Source organism: Chelonia mydas, chromosome 5 (genome assembly GCF_015237465.2).
Source record: "Chelonia mydas isolate rCheMyd1 chromosome 5, rCheMyd1.pri.v2, whole genome shotgun sequence".
In the NCBI taxonomy this organism is placed as follows: Eukaryota; Metazoa; Chordata; order Testudines; family Cheloniidae; genus Chelonia; species Chelonia mydas.
The window spans coordinates 49,910,058-49,928,835 of NC_051245.2; the positions used below are offsets into that span (position 1 = coordinate 49,910,058).

The following is an 18,778-nucleotide window of genomic DNA, read 5'->3' on the forward strand; positions in this document are numbered from 1 at the left end:
AAACGTTTCCTATATTTTGTCTTTTTTTTTTTTTTTTCTGTCTTCAAAGTTTCTCTTTGCTTGGTTCTGCTATTGCACTTGGAGTGTAGACTGCTCTTAAAAAAGGAATTGCTGTGTTTATGTCCAAATACAGCTTTAGGCAATAGCCTGTAATTTACCAACAAATGAATGGACCAGAATGAATTGTTTCATAGTAACTTTCCTGGTTTGGAAGACAAACCACACTCATGGCTCCTGGCCAAAAACTGAGGCTCTTTTAAGAAAGGTGCAGTAGTATAATCAGTGATGAACATAAAAGAATGGAGCAGAAAGGGCCACGTGCACTCCAACTTCTGGTTAATCAGTCTATGCTTTAATTTTTTTTAGTTTTTAGTCCTAATGCCTATGAAAAACACCCTACCAAATGTGAGCTGAATACAAACTAAAGCTCTGCACAGTCTACTGGAGACTGTGTGAGTGTGGACTCCCCTTCCCCCAACTACCCAACAAAAAATCTCTTTATCTTAATTGTGTGTCAACATAGACTGTTGCTGCAGGATGGAGAAAGTATCGATATTAACAATTTATCATCAGTCTCCTTCATATGCAGACTTGCACCAAAATAACAAAAGATACAAATAAAACCCAACTTAATTATTTTGCATCTGTGTGGGGACAATGCATAGACATACACCAAAATAACTACGGCCTGGTCTACCCTAGAAAGTTTTATTGACGTAAGTCACCTTGCATCAACCTAGCTGTATATGTCTTTACGCTGAAAATTTTCTTTAGCCAATGTGAGCACCCCGTTACAATGACGCAATAACACCACCTTCCCAAATAGTGTTGAGCTATGGTCGACACAGTGCAAAAGTAAACACAGTGTGATGTCTTTCAGCCTCAATAGTATTCCAGCAGCTGTCTCACAATTGTGAACTCCAGTGCCCAGCGGTCAGAGACCGGAAGCCAAACCTCCTCTTTAAAAATCTTTTGTGTTTTGAAATGCCTTTTCCTGATTGCCCAGCTTGGCGAGCACACCTAGCAGCTCTTCCTTGTGCACAAGTGCTCAACCGACCAGGCTGGCTCAATGCTCTAGATGCATTCCTGCTTGGAGCAGATGGGAGGTATTGGATCTCCTGGGCCTGTGGGGAGAAGAAACTCTGCAAGCACAGATAGGGAATTGTCATAGTAACATGGATATTTACTAAAAGATTGCACAGGGGAAGCAGGTCAGGGGGTAGAATGAGTACAGTGCTGCATGAAAGCAAAGGAACTGCAGTGGGCATACTACAAGGCCAGGAAGGCCAACAGTCTATCTGCTGCCATGTCACAGACCTGTCAATTTTTGCAACAAGCTGCATGCCATACTTAATGGAGATCCCACCAGCACCCTGCAGACCACTGTCGATACATCTGAGGAGCTGGAGACAGAGACCCCTGTTGTTAACAGCAAGCAGGAAGAAGAGGATGGGGGACCTGCAGCAGGGTAAGGGTCCAACTATGCCTATGCTGTGAGCCAAGACCTGGTTGAGACTCCACCGGAGACTAGCCAGTCCCACCAGCCAAACACAGACAAGCCCAGTGCAATGGAAGGAACCTTGGGTAAGTGTATGCATACATTTTTCCTCACGGTGTTTACATGTACATATAATGCTTGGCCACACTCTGACTTAGCAGGACACGGGTATAGACTTTACGTTGTTTTATTTGTACTAGACAAGGCAGCAACACAAAAAAGGGGGTAGAGTTGGTATCCGCCTGTCATTCTCCTGTCGAATTTGGGGATGGGAGGCGTGGAGCAGTTTGTTCATGTACACAGGCTGTGTCTTGTATCCTTGAGTGATCTTGATAAAACTTTCATGGAGGTACTCTGCAGTTCTCTCCTGACGGTTTCTAGGGATGGCAGCCTTGTTTTTAACTCTGTGATAGGATACTTTCCTACCTCACTCTGTGATGACTTTGGCAGGCACAGTCACAGTAAACAGGCGAGCAGCATACAGGCCCTGGTGGCTTTGGGATGCCAACAGCCATTGTGCTACAAGTGCCTTTTTTTAAACTCAGGAGTGAGAGATCTGCTAAAATCGCTGCCTCCTGTGAAAAACAGTGCCATTGCCTTTATTCATACCCATGGAAATAAAGGCAGAAATTCTGTTCTATGCAACTGAACAACTCTCCTTTCTTCCTCCCGCCCCTGTCCTGGCTGGGTCATACTCATGGCTGGGACTGGAGAAAGGAGAACTGTGATGTGCAGGGGTGCTCCAAAGCTGAAATGTCAATAAGTATGTCTTACTTGAAAATGCTTATAGGAGTAAGGAAAGGGAGTTCTGAAATTTAGCTTTCACTTTCCTATGTGACTATAAATAAAGTGATACATCTGTGTGTGTTATCTGTAGCTACTGTCATTGCAGCCTTCAGGGGTGCCCCTCCACTTGCTTGGAATGCCAGACCCGAAGAGGAGAAAGAAGAGGGTATGTTCAGTGCTATCCTGCAAGTCAGTGCTGCACTGGATTGTGAACAGAGGACCTAGAGGGTCAATATAGCAGCCAACATGAAGAAGGCAAGTAATGGATGGTGGTGGATGCCTTTGTAAATTAAAGAAGGAGCAGTAAGTCAGGGGGAAGTGTCCTCTGGGCCTGAGCCAGTCCACAGGCTGGGCCTATACGTTTGACATCCGTGAATTAAGGCATATTCAGAAACAGTCAGTTTCCATGTAAAGACCAAGTGATGGAAAAAACTTCATCTCTTGCTAAATTGTTCCAGTGATTAATTATCCTCTGTTAAAAATTTGCACTCTATTTCCAGTTTTACTTTATTGAGCTTTGACTTCCAGCCATTGAATTCTATTATTGTACTCACGTTTTGGGAGCTCAAGCTGTTCCTTGTTAAAGGCTCTTCAGCTGCAGTATGTTATAAAATCAAGATGAATTTCCAAAAAATATAAATTTATTGCATACCAAAACCAGTAAAGAAACTATGTGTAAGTTAAAAATAAAGACAATAAAACAAATTAACAGAACTTTACAAGGAGAAAGAACCCTTATGTCCACTTCAATCCACTTTGGTTACACACACTGACCTATGAGAGCCACAACTGCTGAATATGTGAAACTGTGGTCATCTTTACTGTCCCCTTTTGGAGATTGGTTGGGGTAAGGCAGTGGCCTCTGATGTCACATGGAATGTTGTAGGGGTGCAGGGAGGTGCTAAAATTGAGTTCTCCATTGACTGCAACAGGAGATGAGCCCATGATTGTTGAACCTATAGGTCAACAAAAGTGCAGCATTTGTGGTTGTTGCTGGAGAAGACCCCCTGTGTCCTGGTGAATCTCCTCCCTCTTCTGCTGGGACTTTCTCCTTTCTGCTTTTTCATTCTCCATGTTGGCTGGTAAGGTAAGAATCTTTTTTGCTAGCAGTGGCTATTGGGGCTGCACTTGCATCCTGCACCCAACAATGTACCAGAGGGCAAAAAGGGCACAGCAGGGCCAAACATCCCTGAGTTCCTTCTTACAGCCCAGGGCTGTGAGATGTTACTGCAAGCAGCATCTCTACCTTATGCACACTTGCACATTTTAAACAAATTTATTGTATATAGTTATCTCTTTAGTAGTTAGGATAATTTGTATAGATTTCTGTTGTGGGTAAAATTTTGTTTTTTGATTGCCAGGTACTGGGCTTTCAGCTCTTATGATGGAGCAAAAGTCTTCGGGGTTTCAAATATTGTCCCTCAAAGGGCAGCTATACCCTTCAATGATGGGCATACGTATGTCTATGCTGCCAGAAACTAAGAACAGTACGTGATGAGTAAGGTAAATCAACCAAGTTGTCAACAGCTTCAGAGACTGCCACTACATTTGATTAGGCCCCCAAATGAGTGGCATTGCAACCTCACATACAGAATCACCATGCCGCTTGTTTGGGGGCCTAATCAAATGTGTTTTTACAGCAGTGTTCAAGGTTTCCACAAACTTTATTCAAATTCACGATTTCTGTGACAAAACCATAACACCGTTTATACCAGACAAAAAGCAACTGAGAGCCTGAATGGGGTTAAATCTCCCCTCTTTGAATTACACAGGAGAGGTAGGCAGGGATGTCCATTGTCGTCTTTACTTTTTGCATTGGGCGGGTAGCCTTTTACGCAGAGGATAAGAAATGAATTTATCAGAAGAATAAAACTTTCAGAAACCTATCAGAAAATAGGTTTACATGCTAATGATGTATTGTCAAACATGAGCATTTCCCTACAACTAGTATCTAAACCAATTCATGACTGGAAAATATCTGGCTTTGAAGTAATATATGCCAAATCTGAAATGCTGGGGAGAACTTTGTTGTACTCTGAAAAGTCATCATCCAAAAAACACTTGGGCAACGTATTCTATGCTTGGAATTCAAATCTCATCACAGAAGAACTGAATGATTTTAATGCCAAACCATTACTTCAAGGGGAAAAAAAACATTGGCGTGCTGGGGGAAGTGTGCAGCGTCTAGGTTGGGACGAACAGCTACAAAATCAACCTGAATATTTTTGTGAAGGATATCTTTCTTGTTTCAAAAATCTTCCTATAATCTTTCCAACATAAAACTTTAAGACGACTATAGAGTGTTAGAAATTATATAGAATAACAAAAAAAAGATTAAGTGAGATACTTCGCACAGATCTAATAAACATGATGGTATAGCTATTCCAAAATGTGGAACTGTGAAGCCAGTCAGCTCAAATAATAGACTGGAAGTGCTCTAATCCAGCCAAACACTGAGTCTTCTGCACTGCAATGCACTGCTCTCACTGTCAATGCTTGAGCATCATCTGTGGACACACTCTGCCAACAAAGGGAGCGTAATGTGAACATGCGATAGTGATGTTGTTATAGCACTTTTTTGATCATCAACATAACTTTTGTCGACACAACTCTGTAGTCTAGACAAGGCCTTAGTTACTTTTGGGGGCATACTTAAGTCCCCAGGCTTCAAACACTGACTCACTTGCCAGGAGTCCTTCCCAGTTAGTGACAGCCACTCACACTGTATCTGTTCCCTTGTGGATACACGTGCCCTCTGCACTTGTTTTAAGAGCCACTCCAGGTGAGAGAGATGTTAAATGATGAAGTGCTCCATTTGTCTAGCTTTAAGTTCAAGCGCAGAAATGGTCCCTGTACAGCAGCCTCCAAGTCACCCCAGTGTCTCGTCAGCCCTGTCCGGTAGACCTACAAGTGACGGAAAGACTTTCATCAAGAATACTAAATCTCCTCAGCAAGAGATCTGCTGTGATGGAGACCCCACACTCCTTAAAGCTTCTAGAGAGGTTTGAACAGTTTTGGTACAGAAAGCTTTAAATCAAAGTCTTCAAGCTCATCTAAATCATACGGTACTCACCAATTGGTACCAAAGTCTTCAGTATGAACAAATATGAACAAGTATCAAAGTATGAACAAGATACTAGAGACTCTATGGGCTCTGCATTGAAGAAATCAGTAGTACCTTTAACATCTACTTCTTTGGTGCTTCGACTGGTAGTCCAGCAGATGTTGCAGTTCTCCCTGCACCATTCTCAGTATTGCAGGCCACTGCAACCCAGGTTCATCAGGTTCCCATGCAACTGCACCCAGTACCGCAGGAGTTCAGGTTTTCCAAGGCTATGTTTGTCTCCGAAGAACCTGTGTCTCCTTGTGATAAAAGAAGCGGGGGGAAAGAGAGAGCTCCCTTTTATGGACACTCAGACAGCCAGTTAGCTATAAAATCCCTCTTAGTAGCTGTTCTCTGCTTGCTTTACCTGTAAAGGGTTAAAAAGTCCACAGGTAAAAGAAAAGGAGTGGGCGCCAGACCAAAAGAGCCAGTGGGAAGGTTAGAACTTTCTAAAATTGGGAAAAACTTCCCTTTGTCTGTTCCATTGTTCTCCAGAGGGAGGGGACAGAGCAGAGACAGGGCTGGGACTATGCAGTAAAAAGATTTTTGTCAGGTATGGAAATCATCAGATCATACCTAAAACCTCCTCATAATCAGAAAATGTCTAGAAAGCCGCGATTAGGTTTATTTCTGTTTGGCTTGTGGACTCCTCTGTGCTAACCCCAAATGCTTTTTGTTTTGCTTGTAATCTTTAAGCTGGACCTCAAGAAGGTTATTCTTGATGTTTTATTTTTGTAAGTGGGTTTTTTAAATCTAGCAAAAGCCTAAATTCTGGATGTATTTTCTTTCTTTTTGTTTTTAATAAAATTTACCCTTTTTAAGAACAGGATTGGATTTTTGGTGTCCTAAGAGGTTTGTGCATATGTTGTTTAATTAGCTGGGGACAACAGCTAATTTTCTTTTTCTTTCTCGGCCCTTCCCTGGAAGGGGGGCGTGAAAGGGCTTGAGGGTATCCCACAGGAAAGAATTCCCAAGTGTGCGTACCTGGGTTCCCAGGGGTTTTGCATTTGGGTGGTGGCAGCATCTGTCTATCCAAGGTCAGAGAGAAGAAAGTCAAGGAAAGTGTGGGCCCCTTACTGAATGAGGGAGGCAACCTAGTGACAGAGGATGTGGAAAAAGCTAATGTACTCAATGCTTTTTTTGCCTCTGTCTTCACGAACAAGGTCAGCTCCCAGACTGCTGCATTGGGCAGCACAGCATGGGGAGGAGGTGACCAGCCCTCTGTGGAGAAGGAAGTGGTTCGGGACTATTTAGAAAAGCTGGACGTGCACAAGTCCATGGGGCTGGATGCGTTGCATCCGAGAGTGCTAAAGGAGTTGGCGGATGTGATTGCAGAGCCATTGGCCATTATCTTTGAAAACTCATGGTGATCGAGGGAAGTCCCGGACGACTGGAAAAAGGCTAATGTAGTGCCCATCTTTAAAAAAAGGGAAGAAGGAGGATCCTGGGAACTACAGGCCAGTCAGCCTCACCTCAGTCCCTGGAAAAATCATGGAGCAGGTCCTCAAGGAATCAATACTAAAGCACTTAGAGGAGAGGAAAGTGATCAGGAACAGTAAGCATGGATTCACCAAGGGCAAGTCATGCTTGACTAATCTAATTGCGTTCTATGACGAGATAACTGGCTCTGTGGATGAAGGGAAAGCAGTGGACGTGTTGTTCCTTGACTTTAGCAAAGCTTTTGACACTGTCTCCCACAGTATTCTTGCCAGCAAGTTAAAGAAGTATGGGCTGGATGAATGGACTATAAGGTGGAGATTGTTGGGCTCAACGGGTAGTGATCAATGGCTCCATGTCTAGTTGGCAGCCGGTGTTAAGTGGAGTGCCCCAGGGGTCGGTCCTGGGGCCGGTTTTGTTCAATATCTTCATAAATGATCTGGAGGATGGTGTGGATTGCACCCTCAGCAAGTTTGCAGATGACACTAAACTGGGAGGACAGATAGATACGCTGGAGGGGAGGGATAGGATACAGAGGGAACTAGACAAATTGGAGGATTAGGCCAAAAGAAATCTGATGAGGTTCAACAAGGACAAGTGCAGAGTCCTGCACTTAGGACGGAAGAATCCAATGCACCGCTACAGACTAAGGACCGAATGGCTCGGCAGCAGTTCTGCAGAAAAGGACCTAGGAGTTACAGTGGACGAGAAGCTGGATATGAGTCAACAGTTTACCCTTGTTGCCAAGAAGGCCAATGGCATTTTGGGCTGTATAAGTAGGGGCATTGGCAGCAGATCGAGGGACGTGATCATTCCCCTCTATTCGACACTGGTGAGGCCTCATCTGGAGTACTGTGTCCAGTTTTTGGGCCCCACACTACAAGAAGGATGTGGAAAAATTGGAAAGAGTCCAGCGGAGGGCAACAAAAATGATTAGGGGACTGGAACACACGAGTCATGAGGAGAGGCTGAGGGAACTGGGGATGTTTAGTCTACAGAAGAGAAGAATGAGGGGGGATTTGATAGCTGCTTTCAACTACCTGAAAGGGGGTTCCAAAGAGGATGGCTCTAGACTGTTCTCAGTGGTAGCAGATGACAGAACGAGGAGTAATGGTCTCAAGTTGCAGTGGGGGAGACTTAGGTTGGATATCAGGAAAAAAATTTTCACTAGGAGGGTGGTGAAACACTGGAATGTGTTACCTAGGGAAGTGGTGGAATCTCCTTCCTTAGAAGTTTTTAAGGTCAAGCTTGACAAAGCCCTGGCTGGGATGATTTAATTGGGGATTGGTCCTGCTTTGAGCAGGGGGTTGGACTAGATGACCTCCTGAGGTCCCTTCCAACCCTGATATTCTGATTCTATGATTCTGTAAGTTGTAACCTTGGGAGTTTAATACAAGTCTGGAGTGGCCAGTATTAATTTTTAAAATCCTTGCGGGCCCCCACCTTCTGTACTCCAAGTGCCAGCGTGTGGAATCAGCCTTGACACTCCTTTATTGAGCTCAGTTAGACTCCTGCTACCATGATCTCCACTGTATCCAATACCTTGCTGATACCACATGATTCCTTGGTACCCATGCATTCAGAGAAGCTAACCATTGCTCCTCCATTAGACTATGCAAAGAGTTCTCCAGATCCTCAAGTTTCTATTCAGGGCTCTTATGATTATATGCCTAAACCAGCTTCTCCTGAAGCTGCTCCACTGAAGGATACTTCCAGTCTTGTGCAACCTCAGTCTGCTCAGTAACCTCCTTAGTATGATCAGTCCCTTATGCTCTCCTCTCCTCATGGCCATATTAGGACCCTTGAGCTGTCTATTGACAACAGTTCTCCATGGTACCCCGCACTTGCAGGGAATGCTAGGGACAGCGCCCCCTAATTCTCTCAATTTCCATATAGCAATCTCCACCACAGGAAGGGACGTCTGAGGAGCAAGAAAGGTGAGATGATAAAGAGGCTACCCCTCAGACAACTAGTTCATCATCCTCCTGAGATGAAGTTGTTAGGCCCTCTCCATCTAGTGCTGATGACTTCAAACATTAGGAATTGATTAAAAGAGTGGCAGATAACTTTTCAAAAGCGTTACAAGAAGTGCAAGAGACTCAGTATAAACTGCTGGACATTCTTCACACGCCATCTTTAGCATATGTTGCTCTTCCTATATACAAGAAGATGTTAGAACCTGCCAAGAACATTTTGGCAAACTCCTGCCACCACTGCATTCCCCGCCCCCATACTTTTTTTTTTTTTTTTTTTTTTTTAAATAAAAAAGATCATGTTCCAGCTAGGGATTCAGAATTTTTATTTGCCAATCCTGTCCCTAATTCCTTAATTGTCGATGCAGTAAATAAATATTCAACAGACAATGCAATTTGAAGGCTACCCTGTATGATAAAGATTCAAAGCACTTAGATATCTTTCGTCACAAGAGTTACTCACCTGCCACTCTGCATTTCAGAATTGCTAATTACCAGGCAATTCTTGCAAAATATAATCACATTAGCTATTTAGAATTAATTCCTTTAGGAAGATCTCCCATCAGAGCATAGGGAACTATTTCAGGCCCTCATCACAGAGGAACAGCTTCTGGCAAGGATAACTCTCAATACAGCCCCCCATTTCATCGGCACAGCTGAAGTCATGAGCTGCATGGCTGCAGTCTGTAGGATTAAAGCGTGAAATCCAAAACACTGTAGAAGATATCCCCTTTGATAGTCTTAAATTATTCAGGTTTCAGACTAGCAGCTGTGTTAGTCTGTATCCGCAAAAACAACAGGAGTACTTGTGGCACCTTAGAGACTAACAAATTTATTAGAGCATAAGCTTTCGTGGGCTGCAGCCCACTTCATCGGATGCATAGAATGGAACATATAGTAAGAAGAGATAGATAGATCGATATACCTTCTGTGTGTGTGTGTGTGTATGTATACATACATATATACTGTTTTTGAAGCTTTTCTGTTGCAGAATTGCCACCCTTTTACTGAGTGGCCAGAGAGGTTGAAGTGTTCTCCTACCGGTTTTTGAATGTTATGATTCCTGATGTCAGATTTGTGTCCATTTATTCTTTGGCCAAACCGGACAGTCTCTACACAAATGTACATGGCAGAGGGGCATTGCTGGCACATGATGGCATGTATCACATTGGTAGATGTGCAGGTGAACAAGCCCCTGATGGTGTGGCTAATGTGATTAGGTCCTATGATGGTGTCACTTGAATAAATATGTGGACAGAGTTGGCTTCGGGCTTTGTTGCAAGGATAGGTTTGTGGGTTAGTGTGTTTGTGTGGTTGCTGAAGAGTATTTGTTTCAGGTTGGGGGGCTGTCTCTAAGCAAGGACTGGCCTGTCTCCCAAGATCTGTGAGAGTGAGGGATCATTTTTCAGGAAAGGTTATAGATCTCTGCTGATGCGCTGGAGAGGTTTTAGTTGGGGGCTGAAGGTGACGGCTAGTTGCGTTCTGTTATTTTCTTTGTTGGGCATGTCCCGTAGTAGGTGACTTCTGGGTACTCTTCTGGCTCTGTCAATCTGTTTCTTCACTTCAGCAGGTGGGTACTGTAGTTGTAAGAATGCTTGATAGAGATCTTGTAGGTGTTTGTCTCTGTCTGAGGGATTGGAGCAAATGCGGTTGTATCTTATTCAGCAACTCCTGCATTTGCTGAAGGACTGTAAGGCAAACTTTCATTTGCTGGGCATATGTACGTCTGCAAGCGAGGAGATTTAATGGGTCTCAGATAGCAGAGAGGTCCCACGCAGTCAGTTCTTGTCTGAGTGATTATGCATAAGTATGTTCCACAGTAGGTGTGTGTGAGCCCTGTGCACTCGAGTCAGACTTTTGCCTGCAGTAGCACTAGGCAGCATGTGTGCCTGCTCTCCGACAAGAGCGTAATGCTTGTATCTGCCACCTCCCACTCTGTTTCTTCTTCCCACCTGCATGTGGCACATAGTTTATTATAGTTTAGTAATTTCCTGGAGAATTTTATTATGAAAAAATCCCTGTGTTTTAAACAAACTATAACTATATGCACTAAAGCTATAAAAAACTGGCTAATTGAAGCAAATTCTAAGGGAGATCCAACTCAAATTCTATGGGGAGATCAACATGAGACAAAGCATCATAGTCATGCTGGTGCAATAAAGATTAAGACAATATTGGTTCACGGACATACACCAGCTTTCCATCCAGTCGCTGATAACTTCACTGTTAATCGATCTGCTGTCTCAGAACGAGAGCAAGTTACTGCATCTCAACCTCAACTCTCCATTTTACAGCATGGAAAATTGCTGGTTCAATACATGTGAGCAATTGTGCTTCTGAGAGATTCAGACCATCTTTGTGTGTAGCAGAAAAGAATCCACTAGAGCCTCATATGGAGTGAAGTGGAAAAGATTATAGGTTTGGACACAGTCTTAGCATTTATCACCTCATCACATAGAGAATACACATATGCTGTACTACCTTTTATACCTAAAATCATCAGGCCTTTCAATTAGTTCTGTGGGAGTTCTCCAGACTTCTGTTTCTGCACTAAATCTACCAGTAGACAGATTTTTCCATCTTTTCTCATTCTCTCATTTCTCAATTTCTCCAAGGCCTCATGACCATTTACTTTCCTGTGTCTGCTCCTGTACCTGTATGGGATTTAAATCTAGTCCTCTTCAAAATCATAGGGACACCTTTTTTGAGCCTATGGCTACAATTTAATTGTCATTATAATTTATGCAGATGGCATTTTTGGAGGCTATCACTTCCGCAAGCAGGGTTTCAGAATTTCAGGTTCTCCTGACTGGCTCTCCTTTCATGGTCTTCCATAAGGATATGGTTCCCCTTAGGCATAAATTTAGGGATTGGCCTAAGGTAGTGTCAGTTTTCTATCTAAACCAAACAATTAATATTCCAGTATTTTTCCTGAAACCTCATTCATCTAAAGCTGAGAAAACACTTCATACCTTGGGTGTTTGTGAAGCCCAGGCATTCTGGACAGCAAAAAATACTTCTCGCCCCCTGGCTTCTTGTAGTCTATGCTGTGAGAATTAAAGGTCAATCTCTGTCAATTCAGTGAATCTCACACTGGATTTCTGATTGCATTAAGCTCTTCTATAATGTTGCTTAAGTCTCTTCTACACTGAGAATAATGGTTCACTCAATCCACTTCATTAGTTTTTCTGAGCAATGTTCCAGTAACTGATATATGCAAGGCAGTGACTTGGTCCTCTGTGTATATCTTTTCCACTCATGATGATGTGGCTTTGGCAAGTCAGCGTTACAGTCTCTAGCTTAGATGATCCAAAGTCACCCCACCTGTCAGGGAGCTGCTGATGTGCCATCTACAGTGGAATGTGTATGTGCACAATCACTCAAAAGAGAGAATGGTTACTTATCCACACAGTAGGGTGACCAGATAGAAAGTGTGAAAAATTGCGACGGGATGGGGGCTAAAAGGCGTCTATATAAGAGAGAGCCCCAAATATCGGAACTGTCCCTATAAAACTGGGGCATCTGGTCACCCTACCACACAGTAATTGTTGTTCTTTGAGACGTTTTGCTTGTATACCTTCCACGACCTCCCTCCCCACTAGTTTGGACATGTGAAAGACTGGAGAGGGAGGCGGCAGACGTGCCCCTTTTATGCCCTTGCCTGAGAACATGAGGAGAGTAGGGGTGCAGACATTGCCTATGCCTAGTAGTAGTTCTGGCAAAAGTCTTCTACTGTAGTGCACTGGGAGCACATACATCTACAGTGGAATATATAAGTGCACAGCTCACCTTGAACAACAGTTAGTGTACAGGCAAGCAACCGTTTTTTCTCCACCTACCATAGAGCATCTGAGCCACCTAAAAAGAAACCCAGAATGCAGAGGGGAAAGTTGTCACTGCTACACTTGGATGGACGCAGTAGCCATCCTCTATGAAGTGTTCATTTTGACACCTCAGCCAAGGGCCACAAACGCTCCCACAATCTGGGTCTGCTGTTGTATCATCCTGCCCTTTCCATCCTCCCATCTTTTGGGAATAGTCTCTCCTATTTCTGCATCTCATGGGACCACATTATCTCTGACAGATAGATAGATCTTGGAGTTTATAACATCCATTTCCACTCCATCACTCCCTCTTATCTCATCCCTTTCCAGGCACCCATCTCATGAGCCTTTCCTCAGACAAGAATTTTTCTTCCTCCTCTGCATAGGAGCTATGGAACCAGTTCCCACTTAGTAGAGAGGAAGGGGAATTTAATCCAGATACTTTCTGGTTCCCCCAAAAAAAGGGCAGGTGGAGGCCAACTCTAGATCTCAGGATGTTGTTTACCTTTACCAAGGTACAAAAATTCAAGATGGTAACACTTGCAGCTATTTCACCCCGGATCTGAATAACCTTTGCAACCCTTGTCATTTAAGATGCATACTTCCATGCCATGATAAAATCCCCTCTCTCTAGAGATTCCTATGCTTTTACATAGATCAGGACTGCTATCTACACCGAGTCCTCTCTTTTGGACTCCCGGAGTGTTTATGAAAGTTATGGCAGTCGTTGCCACACAGCTTCACCAATGGGGAATAATCTTCAGTTATCTTGACTGGCTTCTCAAGGCATATTCCTATACTGAAGTTCAAACTGCTGTAAAGAAGGCTCTGTCTCTCCCACACACTCAACCCTCAGCTCAATACTGCCAGGTTCTCCCTCTTATCTCTACAGGGGCCATTCTCCATGTCACAATGTCCAGAGCCTACCTACAAGAGGACAGATTTTTCACTCTGACCGGCTTAATTGCGTAAGTTCAAGTGAACCTATGGGTCACTGCCAGATCATGCCTACAGCTCCTCAGGCATATGGCAGCATGTACCTTCATCATGCTACACATCCACTTACACCTGTGCTGCTTCCAAGACAGGATCAGGACAGTTTATACCCCCAACAGAAACAGTCTGAACATGATGCTCTCTAGTCCCAAATGTGGGCTAGTCTCCCTCAACTCGTGGAAGAATCCACACAAGGTATGCTCAGGAGTTCCCTTCAACCATCCCTCACGCTGTCACAATAGTTTTGAACATATTTTTTCTAAGATGGCAAACTTATCCACAAGATCACAGTATGCTGGGCAGATGGTCCATCCAGGAGTCTACCCTACATATCAACATTCAGGAGCTCAGGGGGCGTGCGATAAACTTGCCACCACCTTCTCCCTATGATAAAATGCCCAGTTGTCCATGTAATGACAGACAACCAGGCCAGTATATACTACATAAATTGACAGGGGGAACAAGATCCTATTCCCTCTTCTGAAAGGCAATCAGGTTATGGAATGGTGCACAGTCCACTGAATCCTCATCTCAGCAGTTTGCCTAGCTTTCAAAACACCGTAAATGACTGACTCATTAATACTTCAGTCAAGATCAAGACTGGGAACTTGACAGATCCAGACTCAGACAGGTATTCCTTACCTGGGGTCTTCTGAACATTGGAGACCTTTTTACCATCACTGCCAACCAGAAATGTATGAAATTCAGCTCCCGGGGAGGCCTTAGTTGCCTTTCTCTGGGGGATGCCTTTCTCTTCTCTTGGTTGAAGAATCTTCTCCAACACTGCTAATCATCAGGATTTCTAAATAAAATCAAACAGGACAAAACCATGGTACTCTTGCACCATTCTGGCCAAGACAGGTATGATTTCCTTACTAGCTTCACCTCTCCTCTCAGCCAGCCATCAGTCTCCTGCTGATGCCCAGTCTTCTGACTCAGGCTTTGGGGAATATTTGTCATCCCAGCCTGAACACTATGGCTCCTAGATGGCTCTCGGGTCCAGAATTCTCCTGTTCCAGAGAGATTCAAAAAGTCCTAATGAACACCAGAAAATAATCCGCTAGGAAAACTTACCTTGGGAAATAGAAAAAATTTCATCACTGGTGCACTTAGTATCCCCTGTCAGCTGTTCCATCCTGGAGGCTCTGGAGTATCTTTGTTCGCTGAAGAAAGGAAGTCTCTCTTTGAGCCCCATTAAGGTCCACCTACTGGCCATCACACCATTTCATTCTCATAGACTCCTTGATACTAAGGTCAGAAGGGACCATTATGATCATCTAGTCTGACCTCCTGCACAATGCAGGCCACCGAATCTCACCCACCCACTCCTGCAATAAACCTCTGACCTATGTCTGAGCTATTGAAGTCCTCAAATCATGGTTTAAAGAGTTCTCCTGTGGAAGGTTTCTTGGTATTTGCTCATCCTGCTACTTCCAAATTCCCATCTATTGAATCTTTTCCTGAATGTCTGAGAATCCCCCCATACATGGGATTTGAACTTAGTTCTTAATTCTCTGATGAAACCTCTCTATGGGAAACTTGCTACTTGTACGCTTTTAAACTTTCCATGAAAACTGTCTTTCTAGTGGCAATTATCTCAGCTTGAAGAGTTGCTGAATTAGGAGGTTGGTTTATTAAGTCAGTGGTACTCAACCATGGTACGTAGAGGTCTTCCAGCGGGCGGAGGGTACATCAACTCATTTAGATCTTTGCCTAGTTTTACAAGAGGCTACATTAAAAGGACTATCGAAGTCAGTACAAACTAAAATTTTATACAGACAAGGACTTGTTTATGCTATTCTATATACTATACACTGAAATGTAAGTACAATATTTTTATTCCAATTAATTTATTTTCTAATTATATGGTAAAAAGGAGACAATGAGCATTTTTTTCAGTAATGGCTGTGACACTTTTGTGTGTTTGTCTGATTTTGTGAGCAAATAGTTTTTAAGTTAGTTATAACGTGGGGGTACACAAGACAAATCAGACTCCTGAAACGGATACAGTAGTCTGGAAAGGTTGAGAGCCACCGTATTAAGCTCTATTACGCTGTTGTCTTCAGGGACACGGTATCCTTCTGACCACATCAGTGATTCCTACCCAGAGTGATATGGAAGTCAGAGACCAATCAGGCTATTCATCTGCTAGTTTTCCACCTTAGACCCCATCAGACTAGGTGAATGCTGCTATTCACACCTTAGATGTTAGGAGATCACTAGCCTATTATTTGGACAGGATTAAACCGTTTAGAGCCTCCCCAAGACTCTATCTACAGTGGACAGAGCTAAGGGAACACCAGTGTCCACACAGAGACTAAGTGGATTTCCAGCTGCATGCTCTCCTGCTATGCAGTTGCTAGGGGGACATACCCACCTAGGGTCATAGCCCACTTGACAGATCTCAGTGCACATCTGTTGCCCTATTTCAGTGGTCCCCAAACTTTTTACCTCGTGCCCCCTCCTTTACTCCTGTCCAAGTCCTGGAGCTGTGGCTCCGGGAGGGATGCAGAAAGGGGTAAGGAAGCTGGGGCTGGAAGCCAGGCCCCAGCCCTGCCCCCTGAACATTCCTGGGGCGGGGGCAATGCACCTCACAGATTGGGGACCTCTGTGCTACTGAATGATGTTCCTATTGTGGAAATTGACAACGCTGCTACATGGGCCTTTGTTCACATCTCCTCAAGGCACTATGCCTTGGTGCATGCCTCTCAAGCAACTGTCAGAGCGCCTGCAATGGAAATAGTGGGGACTGGAGTGACTGGGATCTAGCCAGGGAGCTCAGGATCAGCTCAGAAGCAAGATCTGGAGGGGCTGGAACAGGCAGGAATCCCCAGGACCCTCTTTCCTAGCCTGGAACTGGCTGCACCACCCCAGCCAAGTCTTGTACCTCCCCTCACTGCCCCCATTCCCATTCGAATGGAGCTTCTGCCCCCAATCCATGCTACCTTTTCATTCTGTAAAGTTCTAGGACCAAGTTCTAAAGTTCCCACCTCATTCAGAGGGTTCTGTATGGGCATCACATCAAGTGAAGCACCCATAAGGACACTACTCAAAGGGAGAGTGGTTACTTACTTTGTACTGTAATGAGTTTTTTTTTTTTGGTGATTTGTGTTCCTGTGGGTGCTCTATTACTGCCCTCCTTTCCCTCTGCTTCAGAATTTCATCTCCATGGGACTGTAGTAGAGAAGGAAGTGAGGCTGGTTTATCTGTTGTAGCCCTCTGTATAGGTCACAATAATTGCTAAAGCACCTGTGCTCCCTGAATGAGCACTGCTGCTGAAAATCACTGTTTGAAGGCTCATGTATACCTCATGTGGAGCACCCATAGGGGGACACCTCTCAAAGAATTCCAGTTACTGTACAAGGTTAGTAACCTTTCCATAGGTATTTTTCTCAACTTTTCTAGAAAGTTGTTTTGTTTTATAGCGAGAACTAACTTTAATAGAAGTGATGGCTTCTCCTAGAAACATAAATATAACTAATTTGTCTTTGCATACAACTTTCCAAACAAAGAAATGTCCATCTATGCCATGGTCAGAATAGGATTTGGATAGATAAGTTTCCTTAGATGAATGAGTTTTGATATGGAAAAGAGGTCCAGCAACCTCCTCTACTGCATGCTGAAAGAATATTTAATATAGCGTTTCAGTAATACTGCACCCAAGTCAGGTTAAAAAATAGAGATTAAATGGGGATAAACATCAGAGAAATTGTGAAAGAGGTGGTTATATTCATATGATGGACATGTCTAGTGTGACTAGTAGGGTGTAATTTATAACCAAATTCTATAAATGGTTGGATATTTATTACCACATCTTCCACAGGCTTCCTTGTGGAAATGGGCCCATTCAAACAAATCAATTACTCTTATTTACTACTAGCTCTACTACTGAAGGCCTCTGACGGGCAAAAGAAAAATTGTCAAAAAACTCAAGGAATGGTTCCAACAAAATTAGGAAGTTACAGAAAAAATAACCCATCAATTATGTACCCAACAAAACTAGACAACACAAATAAATGGTTTAGTTACTATTTATTCAATAATCAAAGTACACATGTCCACAAAACAGTCCATGTCCAATTTTTTTAATAATGTTTGATAAGTTGTCAATTTTCCTCCTTTAAATAACTGCTCCAGAAACAACAGTCTCTCTAAAACATTTAGGCTTACACCTTAACAATAGCGCTTTGACTATGATTCTATGACTGCGTATTTCTTTACATTAAAGCGTTCATTATAATTGTTTTACTTCTGTTTACATTATGTTTTGTAAAGGTGTTAAAACTCCCTGATATAAAAAGCTTGTGCCAATTTCTACAGTTCCTTTACTGACTGCATTCACCTTAGCTTGTCAAGGAGAGGCGTGAAACGTAGTTTCCCATTTATTCTGAAGGCTGCAGTTTGGGCATTAAACCAGGCTCTGTGCTGCTTGTTTAAAAATGTAAAAATACGTGGAAAAGTTTTTTAGGGCCAAGTGGTGACCCCCTTTTAACGTAATTCTAGGCTTAGGGCTCGTGCCCCGTAACCGTTTTTTAACAAGTGTAAGGGCCGGAGCGGGCAGCGCTACCTCTACCCGGCCCGAGCACGAAGCGGACACGTCCCCTCGGAAGGGGACAGGGCGGCTCACTGAACGCTGCACAGTGATGCAGCCGCCATAGCTCCCTGCGGTGACGTAGGGGAGCGATAGCAGCACGCCCGGCGTTTATGGTGACCCGTTAATATCTTCCCCCTGACTTGCCATTTCGGGGGGTCTGGGGGATTAATCCGTCTTCCTGCCCATCACCCGGTTGCCACGGACCTGGCCCAGCCGCACCTGTCCCTCCACACGCCGGCGGGGCCTCTCCCGGCCTTGCCGAACGGCGCGGCTGCTGGGCGGGCCGCAGTGTGCCCAACTGGGCCCTCAGCGGGGTTTCCGGCCCTGGCACCTGGGAAGGAAGCAGCAAGAACTAGGAACTAGTTCTTTCGCGGAGCAAGACGTCTTCTTTCCGCATAGGCAGTCACGAGACGCTGTGCTGCCTTACAGGAGCAACCGCTGTTCCGAGGGGAATCCCGGATCCTTGCGCCCCGAGGCCCAGGCCGAATTGAGTCCCGGCCACAGGAGGCGGGGCTAAGCCGGCAGGACCCCAGGCGCCCGCACCTAGCCATGGAGCGGGAGCTCGGT

At 44.1% G+C, this 18,778-nt stretch overlaps 2 protein-coding genes across 6 annotated transcripts in view; both read left to right on the forward strand.

Moving 5' to 3' along the window:
- Window positions 1–4,429, forward strand: part of ZFYVE16 (zinc finger FYVE-type containing 16) — a 58,841-nt gene extending 54,412 nt beyond the window's left edge. Inside the window, exon 19 of the transcript XR_006290805.1 lies at window positions 50–4,429. The gene's annotated coding sequence lies outside the window, so the exon portion shown is untranslated. The remainder of the gene's footprint in view (window positions 1–49) is intronic.
- FAM151B (family with sequence similarity 151 member B) overlaps window positions 1,479–18,778 on the forward strand; it is an 86,292-nt gene continuing 68,992 nt past the window's right edge. The window contains exon 1 of one of the 5 annotated variants that reach the window (XM_043546286.1): window positions 1,479–1,584. In XM_043546286.1, the coding sequence (XP_043402221.1) occupies window positions 1,569–1,584 (16 nt within the window). In that variant the 5' untranslated portion in view covers window positions 1,479–1,568. Of the gene's footprint in view, window positions 1,585–15,557; window positions 18,777–18,778 lie in introns of those variants that run through there. The other 4 variants (XM_037903155.2, XM_037903153.2, XM_027821699.3 and 1 more) reach the window with 4 other exon arrangements.